Source organism: Doryrhamphus excisus, linkage group LG11 (assembly GCF_037039965.1).
Source record: "Doryrhamphus excisus strain RoL-2023G ecotype Guam linkage group LG11, RoL_Dexc_Guam_v1.1, whole genome shotgun sequence".
NCBI classification, from domain to species: domain Eukaryota; kingdom Metazoa; phylum Chordata; class Actinopteri; order Syngnathiformes; family Syngnathidae; genus Doryrhamphus; species Doryrhamphus excisus.
In genome coordinates this window covers 12,810,117-12,830,884 of record NC_136367.1, presented here as the reverse complement: position 1 = coordinate 12,830,884, position 20,768 = coordinate 12,810,117, and the positions used below count along the sequence as shown (strand labels likewise).

The following is a 20,768-nucleotide window of genomic DNA, read 5'->3' as shown; positions in this document are numbered from 1 at the left end:
GTTGACCCCTGTGGAACACCACAGATCATAGCCATTTTGTCTTGACACACAGTCACCAATTCCAGCTAATACTTCCTGTCCTCCAGATAGGACTTGAATCAGTGTAGAGCAGTACCAGAGATTCCCACCCAGTCTTCTTAACTCTGTAATAAGATCACATGGTCAACTTTGTCAAAGGCAGCGTTCAGGTCTAGCAGAAGTAAAAGTGAGACTTTGAATGCATCTGTGGTCAGACCGATATCATTTGTCACCTTGATCAGAGCTGTCTCGGTGCTCTGGAGGGGCGTAAAGCCTGATTGGAAAGTTTCCAAACACATTGTTTGAGAGAAGAAGGTCAGTAAACTATTGGTGTACGACCTTTTCTCCTTTTTGGGTATATTGAAAGCCATCCATTATCATTTTTTTTTATACTTGCTTTTTTATATTTACATATATACGCAACCCTTGATTAAGAGGTTGGATAAGAACCCTTAGTTCCTACATCTCAATTCTTCTTTATAGCAAGACATTTTGGACAATTGATTGGGAACACTGTGAAAAAGTGTAACGATCGCGCCCTCCTATTGAGGTAACGAGGCTACAACGCAAACAAGAAGGTCGCGGGGGGAGCGGATATCAGCTGTAAGAAAAAAAAAGGAAACCCTGTCAAATGCTTGGTTGCCACCACCACGGCAGTTTAATCACTCCAAAACAAACCCCGCATATCATCCCCTCCCAACCTAACTAACTAACTAACTAACTAAACCTCCCACCCGCCAACAAAAACAACCATGAACCACAAAATTAATCCCGAATCCCCCACTCCGAAAGTGTCCCAAAGTTCCCCCGAAGAGTCAGTGCTTGTCCTCAAGACAGAGGTGAAAGCCGCAGTTCCACTCACGGACGCGCATTCACCTGTCAGTCCAATCCCTGGGTTCCGGAACCTTTCCCAAAGTCCAACAGCTCAAGCCGAGAGGGAAAAGGAAATCCCATCAGGTGTCGCTTGACAAAGTTGGTCCTCAAATCTTGGTGCTCAAACGCCGGCTCTCAGCATCCCCTCGGCGTGTGACGTCACTAATTTTCTCTTTCTCCAAACCACCCCGATGCGATGGATGAGCTTCCTTAAATATGCGCCCTCTACAGGCGCGTCTTCTCACCGCAGTCGCTCTTGCAGATGAGGAGGATGCATGATAACAATGATGACGCACGTATATATAGCATGTATGTAACTCCTGTACCTGTTCCCCTGTACACAGATTATGACAGTAGTTTTCTTACAGCTGAGTCTAATATAGTGACGCACTTATGGACCACACTACCTCTGATGATGGACTTCTGTGGCCATTACAAAAGGCCGCTTTCTGTTCTCAGTGGACAAAGCAAGGCCTGCTTGGATGAATTTGGTGTGGAGGCAAAGCACGACAATAACGATGTACCGATGGCCCGGGGCAAGTTAAAACAAAATTCGTTCAAGTAAATCCAATCAGTGATATTCCCGTCGGGCAAGTACACTTTGGCATGCCATACTGCCAAGAGTTTTTTTTTAAAAGTGGTTCTTGTTGGGTGTTGGTAAAACACGGACTGCGTAATTCTGGTGGTAATTTGCAAACCAATCCTTGCAAATCTTGAAATGGACCAATCAGAATCGTTTATTCTCCACAGTCCGCGTTTTACCCACACCCGTTCTTGTTGGCGATCAACCAATCAGCGATGGTTTGACTAGGAAAACATCTATCATGGCGTCCCTGCCAACATGGTCTAATTGTTCAACAACTTGTGAAGGAAAACAGCAAAAAGTGATGAACCAGTGCCTCCTAAACAAGTATTTTATTAGCGGCAGCAAATCAAATGATGGCACAGGTGAGTGAATCACATTGCTGGGACAATTTGAAGTGGTCACAATGAAACACCACCGATTAGATCCAATACCAAGTGCTGATTTTGCACAAGCTACAAAATCTAGCGCTTCTGTTTGTCTGTGGATTTTTCTCACCTTTTTGCTTCACAAATTATTGTTTGACCATTGAGCATTTTTTTCTGGATTAAAAACACTTTACTAGTACACAAATGTGTCTATTCAATAATGTTTCATTGTGGTGCACAACTTCTAAAAGGCAAAGTGCCTAGAAGTCTCTTGACAATCCAGATTTCCATGCAACGTCATGATCTATGTAGGAAAACAACCACAAGAAATGATAATCATTTCATCTTTATTTGAGATTCTCATGTGATGCCACAAAAATGAGATTATATCATTATGGCAGTCTTTTCATTTTACATGGGGCAAGTTCTGGCAAGTAGTTCTCACCTTAAGGATTCCCCATGGGCAAGTCATTTTTGTTTTTAATGTAGAGCCCTGGGAGGTATTGGAACAAAGATCGGACTAAGTACAACATCGGTGGCTTCTGACTCAGTGTTTGCTGATAGCGACTTTCTTTGAAATCCACACTGGACTCATTCACACTTGCGTCATTCTATCTGTGTTATTATTATTTCCCACACCTGCCAACCTGTCCACATTTTATGCTTGCATGCATATTTTGGTGCATTTCACTGGTTTCACTTGTGAATTCAGTCTCTGAAAGGTGGATTATGTTCCTGTGTCGATGCATCGGCGCATGATACACTCTTTTTTTTTTTTTAAATAAATTAAATAAGTGGCACTCGCTGTTTGTTTGGCAGGTCTGTATTTCCCCGCACAAGGGAGTGAAACATCTGCTCGTGACTATGCACAATAGCTAGATTTAACTAAATACATGTCTGACTGGCACAATTTGGGTATTCGGTAATGGTAATGGTTTAATTTCATTTGAACATGCATCAGATTACAATTGAGTGCATCCCATAATCAGTTCCCAGTTCCACATGTCCAAAAGGAGTAGGAAGAAGCAAAGCTTATTAAATCCTACCCCTCCATCTGGTACTTTTACAATCAGTAACTGTTACATTTGTTCACTTCCTGCTTTCCTAATATAGTATAAGTATGAGGTGATATGAGCATCCAATGCCATAATGGGTACCATAGTAAGTGTCAATATAGTGATATATATAGCACATCATGACTGGTTCAAGACTCTTCATCCTTGTATTTAGCAAACATCAACTGCTTGTATTGTTTCTTGAATTGGCTCATCGTTGTGCATTGTTTCAGGTCCTTACTCAATCCATTCCATAGTTTGATTCCACATACTGAAATGCTATGGCTAGCATAACGTAGTCCTAGCATAGAAGTGTTTCAAATGTACTTCTTCCCTGAGATCATATTTCTCCTCTCTTGTAGAGAAGTATTGGATGACATTTTTAGCTAATTGCTTATTTTTAGCCTTATGCATTATTTTAGCTGTTTGAAGATGAACTATATCAGCAAGTTGAAGTATTTGTGATTTTAGAAATAAGGAGTTAGTATTATGAATTATCCTTACTGACATTTAGCGAGTGAAGATTGCTTTTATAGTTATTAGCCCATATTTCCACACAATAAGTAAGATATGGTAGAACCAGAGAGCAATAAAGAGTGTGGAGTGATTTCTGATTGACAACAAATTTTGCTTTGTTCAATATTGAAATATTTCTGGCCACCTTATGTTGTATATTTGTAATATGAGGTTTCCAGCTCATATTTTCATATATTGTGATCCCCAGATTTGACTAAGAGATGGTGTGTGTGTGTGTCATGATGTTAGTGGGATTTTTCACATCTGAAATCATCACACATCAGTAATTCTTTTTCTTAAACATCCATGCTGTGTTTTTCTTCATTCACAGATGAAGAAGGACTCTGTGGTGTCCTGCGTCCTTGACACCGAGGCAGTGGCTTGGGACCGCGAGAAGAAGCAGATTCAGCCCTTCCAGGTCCTCACCACTCGCAAGAGGAAGGTACGAGCGTGTGCGCCGAGCAAGATGCTGCGATAAGAGTGGAATAAATGATCCAGGTGTTAGAAGTAGTCTTGGAAGGGAAAAGATGAGCAACAAGAAGGAGGAGATGGATAATAAGCCAGACGCGCCTTGAATAAATGGTGAAGATGAGAAGGTGGGGAGGAGGGGACGTGGCGTGTCCGAGATTGCAAATGTCAGGGAGGTGTTTTTTCCACTTTTGATCAGAATGACGTCTTTCCGCCACACAGATCACATCACAGCCACTGTCCTCTCGTTACCTTGTGGTGACAGCGCCGCAAATGAAGAAAGAGCAGAAAGGATGATGCACGCTGAAATGGAGAACATGAAGATTACTGTGGTTGTGTTTCTCAGGGCTTTGTTTATTTGTAATGATAGTTTTATGCACAAACGCGTCCTTCCGAGAAGGTCATTCGTAGACACGAGAGTGACCAATAACAACACTATACATGCCATATAGTGCCGACTGTTCCGGATTCTGCAGAAGACCCCTGGAAATTGCTCTTTTCTACTGTCATCATGACTGACGCTAATTGGGGTTGCATCTCCTGGACTGCTAACGCCAAATGTTGGCGTCTATGGTACATAACATGCAGGACTGTGTTGATGATACTTCACGATATATTCAAGTAGCTTTCCGCTTGACTTTTCCATGTCGGGGGTCTGAAATTGTCTGACTTGCACAGATTTGTGCTGCATTATTTAATGAGGAAGAGCGAGAGAGACATTTTTAAGGGTTGAAATGGGAGCTTTTTTTTGTACATAACAGCCTCTACATGCGCTCTGCCACATTTGAGTCTTTTTTTTTTTGTAACGTAATTGTCATCTTGTGGGAGGATTAGTGGAAGATATAGACACGTCTTAATTAATGGAGATTATACTGGAATAAGGTGACGGGAAGGCATACACTCACACAAAATGCACATTAATGAACTGAAGCCCCAAGGTTGATTGCGGCGGTTTGTGAATAAGATGGCGCTATGTGCTACCTTTTTTTTTTATATACTTTATTTTTATATTTTTCTAAACAAAACGTCAACAGCAATACAAACACACTCAAAAACAAAAAGGGGGCACTGGACATACACAGCACACAATTTGGTTATCCCACATTACCTGTCATGGTTATTTGCTACTTTTTATCAAGAGACAAACCATAGTGTTTTCTTCCTTGCAGGACGTGGATGCAGCCGAGATTACAGTCCAAGTGTGCGTGTACGCCTTTGACCTCCTCTATCTCAACGGCGAGGTACGTCCTGGGTCCTGGGGGAGAAGTTACACTCGCATGTGTGTTTGTCTGTGTATGTTTTGTGAGCCTGTCGTCCTGCCACGGTGGTGCTCTTGTCCCTGAATGCAAATGCTGACGCCGCTGGGGGCTGTAAGGAGGTAATGATGCTCATGCTAATTGTAATTCCAGGAAAGTGAGCAATGTGTGTGTGTGTGAGAGAGAGAAGTAGCTTGCCCGACGATTGTGGAAAAAAGCACACATTTCCCTCCATAGAAGAGACAACTGCAAAACAGTTTTTCTCCAGTTGAACTCAGCCAAATGCAAATCAGCACTATTGTGTTTTTTTCTCCCAAGTGGACCGAAACGAATTAGCTAATTAAAACACTGACTGTTAATTTGTGCCATTACTTTGCTGCTCGTCAGCTAAGAGAGCAATAACTTGTCTGCCACTACATTATTTAGTTATTATGTTGTTTTTTTGCCACCGCCACTTTCACTCTATCACATTTGAACAAAAAATATATATATTACTAATCCTATTGTTAGTCCACAAATATCCATTACATGAATTTTAAGCATGTTCAATGAGTAAATGAACTAGGGCTGCAGCTATTGAATATTTTTGTAATTGAGTATTCGTTCGATTAATCAAGTAATCGGATAAAACATATTTTTACTTGGTTAAAGAACAATTATTAATACACAAGAGAAAGACATTTCACTTAAAGGGGACCTATTATGCTCATTTCCGGCCCGCTGTATTGAGTTGTGGACTCCTATAGAGCAGTTAAGCTTTTGAGATCTTCCAGAATCTCTACCTATTCCAGCTGTATTTCCTTGAATTACCAAAACGGTCTGTTTTTAATTTATTCTACCCAAGGCCCGACTCTGGACACGCCCACTTTGCTGTGATTGGTCAGTCACTGGCTGTCCTGGCTAGGAAGTCACTGGCTGGATGGCGTTGGTGACTTCTCACAAGGCTCGCTGTGAAGTCACAGTGAGCCGGTGTTAGAAAAAACTCCCTGAAACCGAGCCTTCAGAGCCATTCCAAACGTCTTTTTTGTTCTATTATATTATTCTATACGTTTTTTCAGGGTTCAAGTTACAATTAAGACACTACTACCTACCTACTGTGTGCATTAGGCTTACTACTTGATATTATCCATCAGCCAAGCGAGTGAGGCATATACACTGCTCACAAACACTAAAATAACATACGATAATAAAGTAACAGATAAATAATAGATCTGAATAGGCCAGTCATGATAACAAATTTTGCTGGTCGTTAATTGTGCTATTAATTGTCAACATATTATCTAAAAGAAAAGATCCTTGTCTCATGTCATCATTGTGTCACGTCACATTTGAGCCACCAGATGGTGCTCAAGTGTAGTGTACCTGAGTGAGGCATACTATATGAGCCAGCTCACACACCGTTCCAGGTCGAGGTGTCAAAACAACGCAATCGGTAGATAAAACCAACAATGCACTACAAACGTATAATGCAGAATATTAACCAACTACTGTGTATGTGAGCTCTAACCATGTGCTTTCCAGCCATTTACAAAAAAAACAGCAAAGCATGCTGGGAAACGGAAAGTACTACCAGCGACTCTGTTACCAAAAAAAAACAAAACACTTTAATAAAACATACACAGTTATGTAGTGTATTGTTAAACTATTGTAAAGGGTTTGTTTGTTTGTTTAATATTTACTCTGCCGATCAAAATTTCGCTTAACTGTCTCATTTGTGCCTTCATTCATATTCGCATCTGCTTGCTTATGCTAACACTCTGGGTAGCAGAGTCGAGAGTCGAGAGGATGCTCACTCTTCTTTTGATAATTTTATATAGAACCAAAGTGCACAGACATATGTCATCCAGCCTGTGTAAGAAAGAGCGGAGGGGCGTACACTTATGTCAATTTATTGAGGGCTCATAATTACCGGCTTTTTTTTTATTATCCTTTGATAAATTGATACATCTGTTATCATGACAGGCCCAGTTTGAAAAGAATGAAAACATTCTTACATTCAATCCTTTATTCTTTATATAGTTGAATGTGCGGACAACAAAATCACACGTAAAATTATCAATGGAAATCAAAATTATTATCAGTTTTTTTCATATTTTTTGGGGGGGCCTTGCCGTCCACCTGTTGTCTATGCCATTTGCACAACAGCATGTGAAATTGATTGTCAATCTGTGTTGCTTCCTAAGTGCATAGTTTAATTACACTAAAGTGTGATTGACATTGTGATTGATTGTGTCTGCTTCAATTTCCGAAGCAGTATCCTTTCTGTATTCTATTCCAGCTACTGCTTAGTAAGCTCAAAGGTTTCTTACTACTTCGAAAATAAAAGCACTCTTTACTTTATTTGCCTTTTATTTAACCTACAAATGTGTCAGATCATTTTGCCTGACCCTGTATTTTCCATTAATTCATTCATTTTCTATTGCTTTTCCTCACGAGGGTCGCGGGGGCGCTGGAGCCTATCCCAGCTGTCTTCGGGCATGAGGCGGGTTACACCCTGGACCGGTGGCCAGCCAATCACAGGGCACATATAGACAAACAACCATTCACACTCACATTCATACCTATGGACAATTTGGAGTTGCCAATTAACCTAGCATGTTTTTGGAATGTGGGAGGAAACCGGAATACCCGGAGAAAACCACACAGAGATGGCCAAGGGTGGAATTGAACCCTAGTCTCCTAGCTGTGAGGTCTGCGAGCTAACCACTAGACCGCCGTGCCGCCCCTGTATTTTCCAATTTAACAATTTTTGCAGATGAAGAATAATAATTTTATAGTACAGAGAAAGAAACGTAATGTTAGTACGGTACGTTAACGTTAAGCTAATTGATTTTATGTTTAATGTTTACCTCGTCTCCGGTCCTTCTCTCCATTCTGGGTGTTTTTGAACGAGACACTGCAACATCAAAGACGTGCTGTTGTGGTACACAAGTGCCACTTTGCAGTGGTTGCACGTCACGGTGTTCATCCTGATGTTAAGACTGAAATGCTTCCACACTTGTGACATCTTCCGTCTTTTTTTTTTTTGTTGTTTTCCTTCTCTTCCGTTGTCATTTTCCCCTCGGCTCTTGCATCTTTCCGCTCATTCAACACTTCTTTCAACACTTCCTTCTTCCTCTGCGTGGGTGACATGAGCGTGTTATGATTGCTTGAACCAAAAAAAAAAATCCTTGAATATTTTTTGTAATCAAGGTGCTAAAATTATTTGAATAAAAGTTGCAGCCCTAAAATGAACTGATATACTAATTTAAGACAAAAAAAAGAAAAATATATGTAATATTTTACACTGGTCACAAGGTATGTTACTGTAATTACCTGTTGAATTCTGATGTTCCTGATTGCATCGTGCTGATTGTGTTATTGATGGATAAGGAGGAGGCTGTGAGGAGGAAACAAGTGTGTGTGGTGTCAAAGATGTCAGTAAAACTTTGTGTAAGGGATTAGGGATCGACTGATATGGCTTTTTTCCGGCCGATGGCGATACCGATTTTTTTCCCCATCACCCTTAGCCGATGGCCGATTTTGCTTGGGCCGATATTTGTGGCCGATACTGCTTTTGCTTCCTCAATTTATATGAAAAAATGACCATGATAACAAATATTCCAGGTCTCAAGTTTAAACAAATATTTATTGAAATGTAAACATTGAACACAGTAGGATTCAGCTTTCTTAAACACACATTTAAACAGCATAATGTGTTGCTGGGTCCTCCGACAACACATAGCTGCCCGGCGGATGCCTATGTGTAAATCATGCGGCGGAAAAATATATCGGCGAACCCACACGCGTATCGACCGATACCGATTCAAGTAAAGAACGCAAATATCGGCCCGATATATCGGCCGGCTGATGTATCGGTCGATCCTTACTGAGCATGCTTACTTCTAGGTTATCACATGGTTTGTCTGGTATCAGGCCAGCGTGCCAGTATCAGCCCGATACTTGGGGGCATGATACTGGGCCTGATACCAGACAAACCATGTGATGATCTTATCACATACTATTTAATCATGAGCTTATTATCACGTACTATTTAATCAAAAAATCAAAAGACCATTTTGTTTCCAGAAAATGTTCAGTTTATTACATGTATTATATCTAAACAGTGTAAACTGTGTGTTCACACTCGTGTGCTGTTCTCTGATTGGTTGTTTCACAGGCACGATACCAGAGCAGCGCGCTCTGAGTGGACAGCTATGGGGGCTGATACTGGACATGGTTAAACTCTATATTTTATCAGTATCACTGCTCTAGATTAGCTAGATTATCACATACTACAGTATTATATAAGGTAGATTATCACTTACTACAGTATTAATTGTCCCTGTACCCTAGAAACCGCCCATGAATGATACGGGAAAAGTCCCAAATGATACTGTGTCAAAGCCCAGGGCAGTGATACTGATAAAATATAGAGTTTAACCATGTCCAGTATCACCCCCTGTAGCTGTCCACTCACGAGTGCTTAGTGCTTCTCCAGTCACCAAAAAACCCAAACTTGATTAATGGAACTTTAATTGTCAGACATTGATAAGATAAGACTGTTGATAAAATATTATTGTTGAAATAGTTTTGCAATTATTGTGTTTACACTGTTTAGATATAATACATGTAATAAACTGAACATTTTCTGGAAACAAAATGGTCTTTTGATTAAATAGTACGTGATAATAAGATCATGATTAAATAGTATGTGATAATAAGATCATCACATGGTTTGTCTGGTATCAGGCCCAACATCATACCTGGCTTGATACCAGACAAACCATGTGATAACCTATAATTAGCAACAGCAAGAAGTTCAAGAAGCAAAAAAAGAAACAACAATGAACTTTTCCTATGCTAACAATGCAACAATGAAAATATTCAATTTCCTAATATTGGTATTGGGCTCCCCCTTTAAAAAAAAAATATTTGGGCCCTGGCATTTGTATAATTTCACAAATTAGTAGCTGCACCCAGCAACTTTATCTAGCTCTGCGTGTGCTTTAAAATGCTACTGTGGGTGTCAAAGCCATTCTTGTTGAGCCTCGCAATCAAATCATCAGCACTTGTAATGTTAGCTGAGCAGCTTGCGCCTTAACTCGATTACAACACTGGTTCTGCTGCTGTGCAGTGTTGTGCTATATACTGGGTTTCCCTTCCTCATACGCTGCAAATTAAAATTAGAAAAATTAACTTGTTGTAGATAATGACTTTTAGAAACCTCTCTGCAATTATCGCTCGCTTGCAATTAATACCCCGTCTTTTGTACTTTGGGTAAATAAACACTCACTGGTGTGTAATTATAAGTATTTATGGCATGCTGCATTGCTAATAGCTCACACATTTATTTGTTTATTTTTACGTGTACACAGGTGGCCTTCTGTCTTCATCATTGTTTGGCGATACGGTATTTGGGAGTCTCATAGTTTCAGTTTTCTAACGAGCTTGAAACTGCAGTGGGCGGCTGGAAATGTAGCGATGTGCGTGTTTTTTTACTGTGGGTGGTTCAAGTGTGTCCAAAAAGCGTTTTGTGACTGTTGTGCACGTCTCGAAGTATATACTACGTGTGTGTGTGTGTGTGTGTACGTGTGTAGCTGATTTTCTTTCATCCTTGGCAGTGCAATGCTATACAGTAAGCGAAGCGGCCGGATATGCCATTTGTATAACTTTGTATATTTGTTTTTTATTTTTGTGTGTGTTTATGCGTGCACAGTCGCTGGTGCGGCAGCCGTTGTGTCGACGGCGTGCTCTGCTGAGAGAGAGCTTCACCGAGGTGGAGGGAGAGTTTTTGTTTGCCCGATCCATCGACTCTGACAACACAGATGCCATTGCTGAGTTCTTGGAGCAGTCTGTCCGAGGTGTGTGTGTGTGTGTGCAATTGGTGTGTGACTTTCTTTCTTTCCTGACATCTCTTTGAGCCTTGAACTCGTTGAGTTGTGTTTCATCTATGCCTGTATGCCTGCTGCGCACACGTGTGTGTATGTGTGTGTGCGGTTGTTGTGGACTTGCATCACTTCCTGCTGTGTCTTTTCTCCAGCCTACACTTGTGTTTGTGTGTCATTGTGCAGCATGAATACAAAGCATACACTGCTAATATCACCTCGACGTTATTTCTGCCTATAAGACAAAACACACGCATGAGTGCCTCTCAATGACTACAAACTGTACGTGTGTAGACTCTTGTGAAGGCCTGATGGTGAAGACGCTGGAGAAGGACGCCACCTATGAAATCGCCAAGCGCTCTCATAACTGGCTGAAGGTGAGTGCGGCGTCCTCAAACCACCCCGACTGTTAACGGTGTAGAACCTGACTCACTTTATTGGAGCTGTTCTATCCATCAAAATTAAAGCAGGTGAGCTTCATGCAGAGCTGGAATAAAAGGGGCGCCGTATTAAAAGATTCAACCCATCCTTTAAAACTGTGATTTTCAACCACCGTGCCGCGGCACACTGGTGTACCTTGAGAAACCGTCAGGTGTGCCGTGAGGAATTATCCAATATCACTTTTTATAATTAACATTTATTAATCATCATTTGGGGCGGCACGGCGGTCTAGTGGTTAGCGGGCAGACCTCACAGCTAGGAGACCAGGGACCATGGAATATTCCTTTAACCAATCTGATTGAGGTATCTTGTACCCGCTCAAACGGAAAGTTGTCAGGGTGCCTTCTTCTTTGTGGTGTTTTTCTTCTTCTGTTGTTTATTGGCGGTTGGCAAGCAGCTTTCGTATGCATTAGCGCCATCTGTGGAACAGAATCTAAACCCTTCTATACTTTATTCACGTCATTAAGTGCAGTTTTATTAAAAAAGAAAAAATATATATATAAAACATGTCCTGAGTTTAATTATAAAATATTTAGTAAGATTGAATTTGATCTTTTCTTGTTTAAATTTATCCCGGGTGCGTTCTTTCAGCGCATGCTCAGATATGACGTAACACGCAGATCCAGACGTTCTTCACTTTTAAAAATGGAGGCCAGCAATCGGCACTGGACTAAGCAAAGTTTGTTTTTGATTCAAACTAAATTTCAAGACTGGACAGACGAAAAACTGGCAATATGGAGTTATTCCAACAAGTGAAAGAAAAACTTGGGGAAGTTGGTATCACGTGATGTTGATGTTTACGTTTTACTGGGCATGCCCTATTGACTATTCTGTTTGATTTTCACGGTGCATGTAGACAAGAGATTGGAATATTCCTTTCTATGGATACCATTGTTTCCCGAAAGGTGATTCGGAAAGAGAAAAACTCGTCATGTAAAAACGTGGCTACTGTGGAGTGTCTGTGGTGTAAAGACTGGCAGAGCAATGTAATATTGGTCCGTGTGGCGACACCTACCTTGTTCCTCCGATAGACTTATTGATGCACGTGTATGGTTGTGGTGACATTTTGTAACATTTTTGGTTAATGGTGTACCACAAGATTTCTCCAATGTAAAAAAAAAACGTGTCGTGGCTCAAAAAAGGTTGAAAATCACTGCTTTAAAAAGTCTCAGATGCAGACTAAACTTCCCCTGTATGATGAGTACTATAGTATTTATATTGAGGATTAATTGAGGTTCGGGTCTCCAAATCAAGCCTTCGATCTCTCAGATGACCCATAGACCGAGTATAGTTGGGCAGGGTGCTGACATTGCATACAAATGGCTTAAATGCAAGACAATCTCTCCTCGGTAACTGCTCGCAAATTGCACAATTTCCTCCAGTCCAGCAGAATTCCAAACAGTACTTGAAAACCTCTCTGATGACCGTAATAGAACCCTGGCTTTTATCCCAAGCTTCCCTTCAGGGTGTCAGCTCATCGTAATTCACTCTTTGAACATTTTCATGCACTTTTTGTCTTCGGAATGTTTGATTAAATGAGTTCTTTGTAGCATTTTTCAGACTGCAGAGCCCTCAAGGTACCTTGGTTGACCAAAAGTGTATACTATGATTATTTCACTGTTTTGATTTATCGGACAGTTTTAAGTACGTACTCATAGTACGAAACTTGGCCAGGATTTTTTTTTTTAATATTGTGCTCATTAATCTGTTCAAGAATGTAAACTAGGGATGCTCCGATTAGGGTTTTATGCTGCCGATGCTGATATGTATCATCCACGCTCACTCGTCATGGTCCGATCGAGCTATGCGCGCTCATTGGACAGCCGAACTGGGGTAGTGGCGAGACTGGCGTGCATCCATCACGGAGTCAGAAGTGGTTGCAGAGGGAATCACGCGTCATCCGTAGACTGACGCAGCACCGCGCATGAACGAAAGTCCCTTTTAGACATTTTTGGTAATGGCTCAATTTTATTTGAACATACATGGAGTTAGAATGGAATACATCACATAATTCAATTCAGTTAAAGAAGCAAAGCTTATTAAATCCTAATTACTACAATATGTTTATTACATTTATTCACTTCCTATATTCAAGATGTGATTTGGATTTTTTTTTTAATACATAAAGAAGTGTAAGGTAATGTAACCATATAGTGATGTAATGGTAAATTTTCACACCTATAATAAATTATGATCAGAATTAGAACCATCAAAATGGAGATATATAATAACAAAAATAAACATAACATGACACATTCAATACTCTACTTGTATTTTGCAAACAACTGCTTGTATTGTTTCTTGAATTCGCTCATCCACTTTCCTTACTCAATTTTATTCCACATACTGAAATGCTGTGGGTTTTTAACGTTGTTCTCGTATATAAGTGTTTCAAGTTCCTAATTTTGGGATTAGGATGGTCATGACTGATTGTATCCAAGGCTTTTTTAGTTTTTCAAAGCTGTCTCCATGTTTAGAACCGAGTGCTTCAACCCGAGCTGCAAGAGCTAGCATATCCGCTAGTATTTTAGTGAAAAAAAAGGTCATGTCTGGAGTGGTAGGAAAAAATTGATGCCGTGAAAGTGGGAAAAAAAAATGGGTTCAATTTTAGTTGCGCCTTTTACGAGCGGGGCCATTTTGAGTAAGTATAATGTAATTTTAACCTGAAGGGTTAAGAACAAGAAGTCCAAATTAACACAAACATTCTGCTGTAACAGCTGAAGAAGGACTACCTGGAAGGTGTGGGCGACACAGTGGACTTGTGTGTGATCGGTGCCTACCTGGGAAAAGGCAAGAGAACAGGGACATACGGAGGCTTCCTGCTGGCCTGCTATGATGAAGACAATGAGGAGTTTCAGACCGTCTGCAAGGTGCGTACGTCATAACTTGCACGTTTGTTACAGTTCGCGCTCATTGTAATGTGAACTATAGATCGAAATGCACTCGAATTAGTGACTTAACCCTTACATGCACGAGTGACTGGACCCTACACTCTTCCATAAGTGGGTCAAAAATGACCCATCTTACAATCAATGCGTTTTTATGCCATTTTTGCCATTTTGGTTAGGAATAATCACTTGTATGATATTTAGTATTATATTTAGGACCACGCAAGAATGATTTCATGTTAGAAACATGAAACATCTTAATTTTTCACTTTTTTACATCTTTGAAAAAGAAAATTACCCTGTATAACAATAGAAAATGTGAGGATCCATTGTGTGTTTCCAAAGTGGTCTATTTTAATTTTATTACCCGGGCACGCCCATATAAGGAAGTCACCGGCTGGATGGAGAGTTAGAAAAAAGCTTTCTAGAGCTTTCAGAATCTGCACCTATTCCAGCTGTATTTCCTTGGATTTCAAAGTGGTCTATTTTAATTTTATTACCCGGGCACGCCCATATAAGGAAGTCACCGGCTGGATGGAGAGTTTAAAAAAAAAAGCTTTCTAGAGCTTTCAGAATCTGCACCTATTCGAGCTGTATTTCCTTGGATTTCCAAAGTGGTCTATTTTAATTTTATTACCCGGGCACGCCCATATAAGGAAGTCACCGGCTGGATGGAGAGTTTAAAAAAAAAAAGCTTTCTAGAGCTTTCAGAATCTGCACCTATTCAAGCTGTATTTCCTTGGATTTCCAAAGTGGTCTATTTTAATTTTATTACCCGGGCACGCCCATATAAGGAAGTCACCGGCTGGATGGAGAGTTAGAAAAAAGCTTTCTAGAGCTTTCAGAATCTGCACCTATTCCAGCTGTATTTCCTTGGATTTCAAAGTGGTCTATTTTAATTTTATTACCCGGGCACGCCCATATAAGGAAGTCACCGGCTGGATGGAGAGTTTAAAAAAAAAAGCTTTCTAGAGCTTTCAGAATCTGCACCTATTCGAGCTGTATTTCCTTGGATTTCCAAAGTGGTCTATTTTAATTTTATTACCCGGGCACGCCCATATAAGGAAGTCACCGGCTGGATAGAGAGTTAGAAAAAAGCTTTATAGAGCTTTCAGAATCTGCACCTATTCCAGCGGTATTTCCTTGGATTTCCAAAGTGGTCTATTTTAATTTTACTACCCGGGCACGCCCATATAAGGAAGTCACCGGCTGGATGGAGAGTTAAAAAAAAAAGTCAAATTAAGTCAAGCTATTAAAACCTCATCCTTTGGACATGCCCCCCTCTGGGCCACTGGTGTATTATAGTTATATTTCTCTGTTTGTGGCAATTGTGCACCAGCTGCAGGGCGTCTGTGTGTGCGTGTTTGCACAGGTATGTTACTTTAGGTTTGTGCGTGAGTCTTTTGAACTGTCATTTTCCCCTCTAAACCTGGTGTATGTTAGCTGTAACATTGGCAATGTGTGTAAACAAGTCCCGGTGCGACTCCACCATGCAGTGTAAGTTCTCTCCTGTCTCCATCCTCCAAAAATCTTTAATCCCTACTTTTTCCCGCTGTAACTTTTATGTCTTTATCCATGAAAAAGCGATTTGTGAGTGCAGCGCTGCCAGCAAAACTCACACAAGAACACATACACACACACGCGCAATGCACACTGATACCTGCGTGAATGGAACAGGCAAGCTGGTGATAGCGGACTAAAAAGACCATTTGTTGACGTTGGTATCAATATTTCAGACCAGCTGCTGAGAGGGAGTTTTTACACACACTCATCTTACAACAGCTGTCTGATCTCATTGTCTCTCCTCCAGATCGGCACCGGCTTCAAGGATGAAGATTTGGAGCAACACTACAAGTTTTTAAAGGTAGAGCAGTGCTGTTTTCGCTCTTTTTTTTCTTTCCAACAGAGCCACAGCTTGTATCAACACAGGCCGTTTCATTTTGGGGCTGAATGTAGTTGATTGTATTTCCACCGGGCCCCCACCGCCCACTGATGGGCGAGCCCTGATTGGGTTCATTCATGATGTGGTAAACATCACCTTGTTTTAGTCTTCCCGTTGGTTAAAAGAGTTGAGTAAAATCGAGTTGAGTGAGTCAATTCTTATTAAAGTCCAACGGCTTTTAACAAAGCTCCGCACGCAGTACATTTGAAATCAACGGAAAGCAACCTAGCGTAGCTTAAAGAAACAACCCAAAAAAAAACACCTACATTTGTGTTTAAAGAGTTTAAGTAACAACAGCGAGTGAAATAAATGGGCCTTACTGCACACGGTGACACTTCAAAGTGTCTTCAAGTTATTTACGGTGCAAAGTACAGCACAATCACACTGATTGAAAAGCCAGCGTTTTTTTTTTTTTCCCCTCACCTACCCGGCTCAATTCATTCCCGCTGTTGTGCTTCGTAATCAAGCGCCCCTTGTGAGCATGATGGATGGTGGATTAAGGAGGCTGATGGGATCCAGGCTGCCAGATGATTGGCTGCGTTCTCAGATCAGCGCCAGTCCGACAGTGTGTGTAATGTGGAAACGTGTGGCTAGTGTGTACGTATTGCCGCCCGGCACTGTAACTTTACTGTGGAACATTGATAGCAATGTTATTGTTTAATGACTTTTTCTTTGCCAGGATTAAATTATACTTCAGTTTCATATTGTATATTGTGATTCTGATATTTATTCATTCATTCATTCATTTTCTACCGCTTATCCTCACAAGGGTCGCGGGGGGTGCTGGAGTCTATCCCAGCTGTCTTTTGGCGAGAGACGGGGTACACCCTGGACTGCTGGCCAGCCAATCACAGGGCACATATAGACAAACAACCATTCACACTCAAATTCATACCTATGGACAATTTGGAGTTTATTTAATCTATTTGTTTAAAACTCTTGACAGTCCAACTCTAATGTCAATACTAAGTTTGTTGCTTCTGGTATGTTGCATATGCGTTGTTTTACCATATAATATCATTACGTCAATGAAAAATGACCATACTTATGGACAATTTGGAGTGGCCAATTAACCTAGCATGTTTTTGGAATGTGGGAGTCCCCGGAGAAAACCCACGCATGCACGGGGAGAACATGCAAACTCCGAACAAAGATGGCCGAGGGTGGACTTGAACCCTAGTCTCCTAGTTGTGAGGTCCGCACGCTAACCACTAGACCCCCGTGCAGCCCTGATTCTGATATTATGTTATTAATTAATTCCAAAAGGTCTGACCAAGGTAATTTTTTTTCTATAAGAAATAATGTAAATCCAATTAACTGGAAGCAGACACCCAAAAAAAAAACATTTTAAAGAGAATAGTTGTATATTACAAGTAGAAAACAATGCAAAAATAATGATAAATAACAAATGGATAGAAGCGTTTGCTGATGTGGATGCTTCCCTTACATCCTGGCAACACTTTTAACACTTTTTAACACTTTGGCCCCCATGCCGGGTTTTTTTTTTATTTATTTTTTTTTTAATCAGTTACACTCAATAAAAATGCACAGTGACTCAGCAACCCGTAGGATGCTTTGTTTGAACACATGATGATACACTGCAGGGTAAACTGAGTAGTTTGGTAATGGTAATGGTTTAATTTCATTTGAACATGCATCAGATTACAATTGAGTGCATCCCATAATCAGTTCACAGTTCCACATGTCCAAAAGGAGTAGGAAGAAGCAAAGCTGATTAAATCCTACCCCTCCATCTGGTACTTTTACAATCACTAACTGTTACATTGTTCACTTCCTGCTTTCCATAAAACAGTTTAAGGTTTTTTTTTTTTTTTTTAATTATGCACCTTGTACCGAAGTACATCCAATGACATAATGGGTACCATAGTAACTGTCATTATAGTGATATATAAATAGCACAGAGCACGTTTGTTACATGCATATACCAAAACTGAGGCAGTGTATAAAAAAACAAGGCAAAATGTATTTGGTGTAAACTGGGGTGTACGAAATTAACATTTCTTTGTTCCCACTAGGAACACATCCTGCCCAAACCGCGTGCCTATTACCGCTTTGACCAATCAGCCGAGCCCGACGTGTGGCTGAACGCCGTACAGGTGTGGGAGGTGAAGTGCGCTGACCTGTCGCTGTCTCCCGTCTACAAGGCCGCCATGGGAATGGTCAGTTTAGAGTTTAACTTTGTGTGGCTGAAACGTCCATCATACTGGATCATGAAGGTTTTTGAGTCCATCGCCGAGTCTTTTCCACTTGTTTGTTCTTCAGGTGGATCCAGAGAAGGGCATCTCTCTCAGGTTTCCCCGTTTCCTTCGCATCAGAGACGATAAGAAACCTGAGGATGCCACGACCGGAGCACAGGTGAGTGTCCTCATCCAGCGTGATTAAAGTTGTTTAGTTGCTGCGTAGCGGTCACATCCCAAGATGGGACCCGTTAAGTTTTTTACATTTCAAGGGTGAATGCAACTACAAGGACATTCCCCGCCGCTTTACGGCTGGCCCTGCAACAGGGCTGTATAACATCCAGCTTTAGTGTTACTTCTGCCTAATAAACCGGGGTAGCCGGCACCAAAGCAGCAACATTCTAATGCATAGATCACACAATAAATGGAAAGTGCTTGCGTGTCTCCTCCGGGTCACCGGGTGGATCTGCTACAGCTCACACTAGTTTCAGTGGTATGACGTGAGATGGTCTCATTTTAAAAAAAAAGATTAAAGAAACACTTTTTTAATCAGGCTTTTAACAAATATTTTTAAACTTTTCTAATGTTTTTATCTTTTTAGTCCTATTTTATGCTCTTAGTCTACAGCTTTTAACTCCAGTGTTTCCTCAGGGGGGTCCTCCACACTGGGGGCTGTGTCGGGTCTGCTGAGGGGGTGCCATCCTTGGGTCCCTTCGACCCGGCCGGCTGGGGGTTCCTCCCTTTAATGTGGGGGTTCGCCCGTCTGTCGGAGTCAGGGGGGGCCCGGGTGCTGGTCCCCCGATGGCACGGCCTGCGGCTCCTCCCAGTGTGGACGACCCCAAAGGTGGCGTTTCCTTGATCCTCAGTGCCATGCCATGTCTCCCTACTGTGTGTGTGTGTGTGTGTGTGTCTAGTATGGAGGGTGGGAAGGAGGGGCTTTCTTTTGTTTCTTTGCTTTTTCCTTTTAATTGTGGTAATTGTTTTAATTCTGTAAAGCACTTTGTGTTGCATGTCTTTGCAGGAAAAGTGCGATACAAATAAAGTTGATTTGATTTAGCTGAGGTCAAAGGGCAAATGCATTCAAGACGACGTCAAAGTGTGAATTGATGATCTTTCAGTCAAACCATTTCTTTTCAACTTTTCAGATGTCCACACCTTCCTTCTCACTTTCAGCAGTTTTCTCACACGTTTTTTCAAATTCTGAGTATATCCTTCATTGTCAGCTCAATCAGCCTATTGATTTTGGCGTGAATGTAATTCAAGAAGCTAGAGGTAGCCAAGTTGAAAGGTCAAATTAATATCTTATTTCTTCTTCCTCCTGTCGGGGTTTCGCTGCAGATAGCGGATCTGTACAAGAAGCAGCAGCAGATCCAGAACCAGGGGGACAAAGCGGACCCTGAGGACTTCTACTGACCCATCCACCATAAAAAATCATTGCCATCATCCTGAATGTAAATATCTTTATTTTTGTTGACTTGAATGAAAATAAAGGCTCCTGCCACATTTTAAAACATCTTGACAATCTGCGTGGTTCATGAGGCAGGACTCCCATGGTGCTGGTTGGTGGTCACTTCATTAGGATGTATTTTTTTTTATGTATTCATGGTTAACCCCGTGTCTAGAGACTTGTCCATAGGACTCCAGATGTGCAGTGTGTGATGAGCAATGAAGCACACCGCTTCCTTCCTGTTCGGATGTGAATGTTTTCCAAAAACTGCAAGGAGAAGACGTGGTGAGAACACACTACTGAATGTTCACATGTAAAAATATTGTCTATTTGATGCTACATACTGTGGAGGTGCTCATTGTTTCCTCATGCTAATTATTTTACAGCTCGCCAGCTTGATGTTGGCAGCAAGCTACTGTGTGTGTGTGTGTGTGTGTGTGTGTGTGTGTGTTTGGGCATGTGGGCCAGAGAAGGACACCACTGTCTCTGAAATTCCTCAATTCTGATTGGTCCGTTCTCCCTTCTGCCAAGTAAGTGTCTCATTGCATCTTCATCTTTCACACATCTGCCCGTGCACCTTGAATATTATCACATATTTTTGTTTTTAAACATACAAGTGTTGCTCAAAAATCTGAATTTCAAATATCATCCTCCACCGCCGCCACCGCCTCGTCGTCATCGTATTGCTCCAGTATGAAAGGTCCAAATGGAAATCAAACAGGCAGCAGAGCATGCAATATTGAAAATGCAAATACATAATGAGGTCCGTATTGTGTGTGAGGAAAGCATGTGTATTTCTCCACAGTGTGCACCTGTTGGCTGAGTTTATGACTTGAAGCTGCGTTTAT

The 20,768-nt window shown here is 41.2% G+C and overlaps 1 protein-coding gene across 1 annotated transcript in view; it reads left to right on the top strand.

Annotated features, from left to right (window-relative positions):
- The window catches only part of lig1 (ligase I, DNA, ATP-dependent), a 57,420-nt gene extending 37,451 nt beyond the window's left edge, over nucleotides 1-19,969 (top strand). Inside the window, exons 19-27 of the mRNA XM_058086570.2 lie at nucleotides 3,745-3,855; nucleotides 5,051-5,122; nucleotides 10,836-10,980; nucleotides 11,299-11,381; nucleotides 14,163-14,315; nucleotides 16,144-16,197; nucleotides 18,312-18,455; nucleotides 18,559-18,651; nucleotides 19,812-19,969. Of these exons, the coding sequence (XP_057942553.2) occupies nucleotides 3,745-3,855; nucleotides 5,051-5,122; nucleotides 10,836-10,980; nucleotides 11,299-11,381; nucleotides 14,163-14,315; nucleotides 16,144-16,197; nucleotides 18,312-18,455; nucleotides 18,559-18,651; nucleotides 19,812-19,886 (930 nt within the window). The 3' untranslated portion in view covers nucleotides 19,887-19,969. The remainder of the gene's footprint in view (nucleotides 1-3,744; nucleotides 3,856-5,050; nucleotides 5,123-10,835; nucleotides 10,981-11,298; nucleotides 11,382-14,162; nucleotides 14,316-16,143; nucleotides 16,198-18,311; nucleotides 18,456-18,558; nucleotides 18,652-19,811) is intronic.
- The last annotated feature ends 799 nt before the right edge of the window (nucleotides 19,970-20,768 follow it).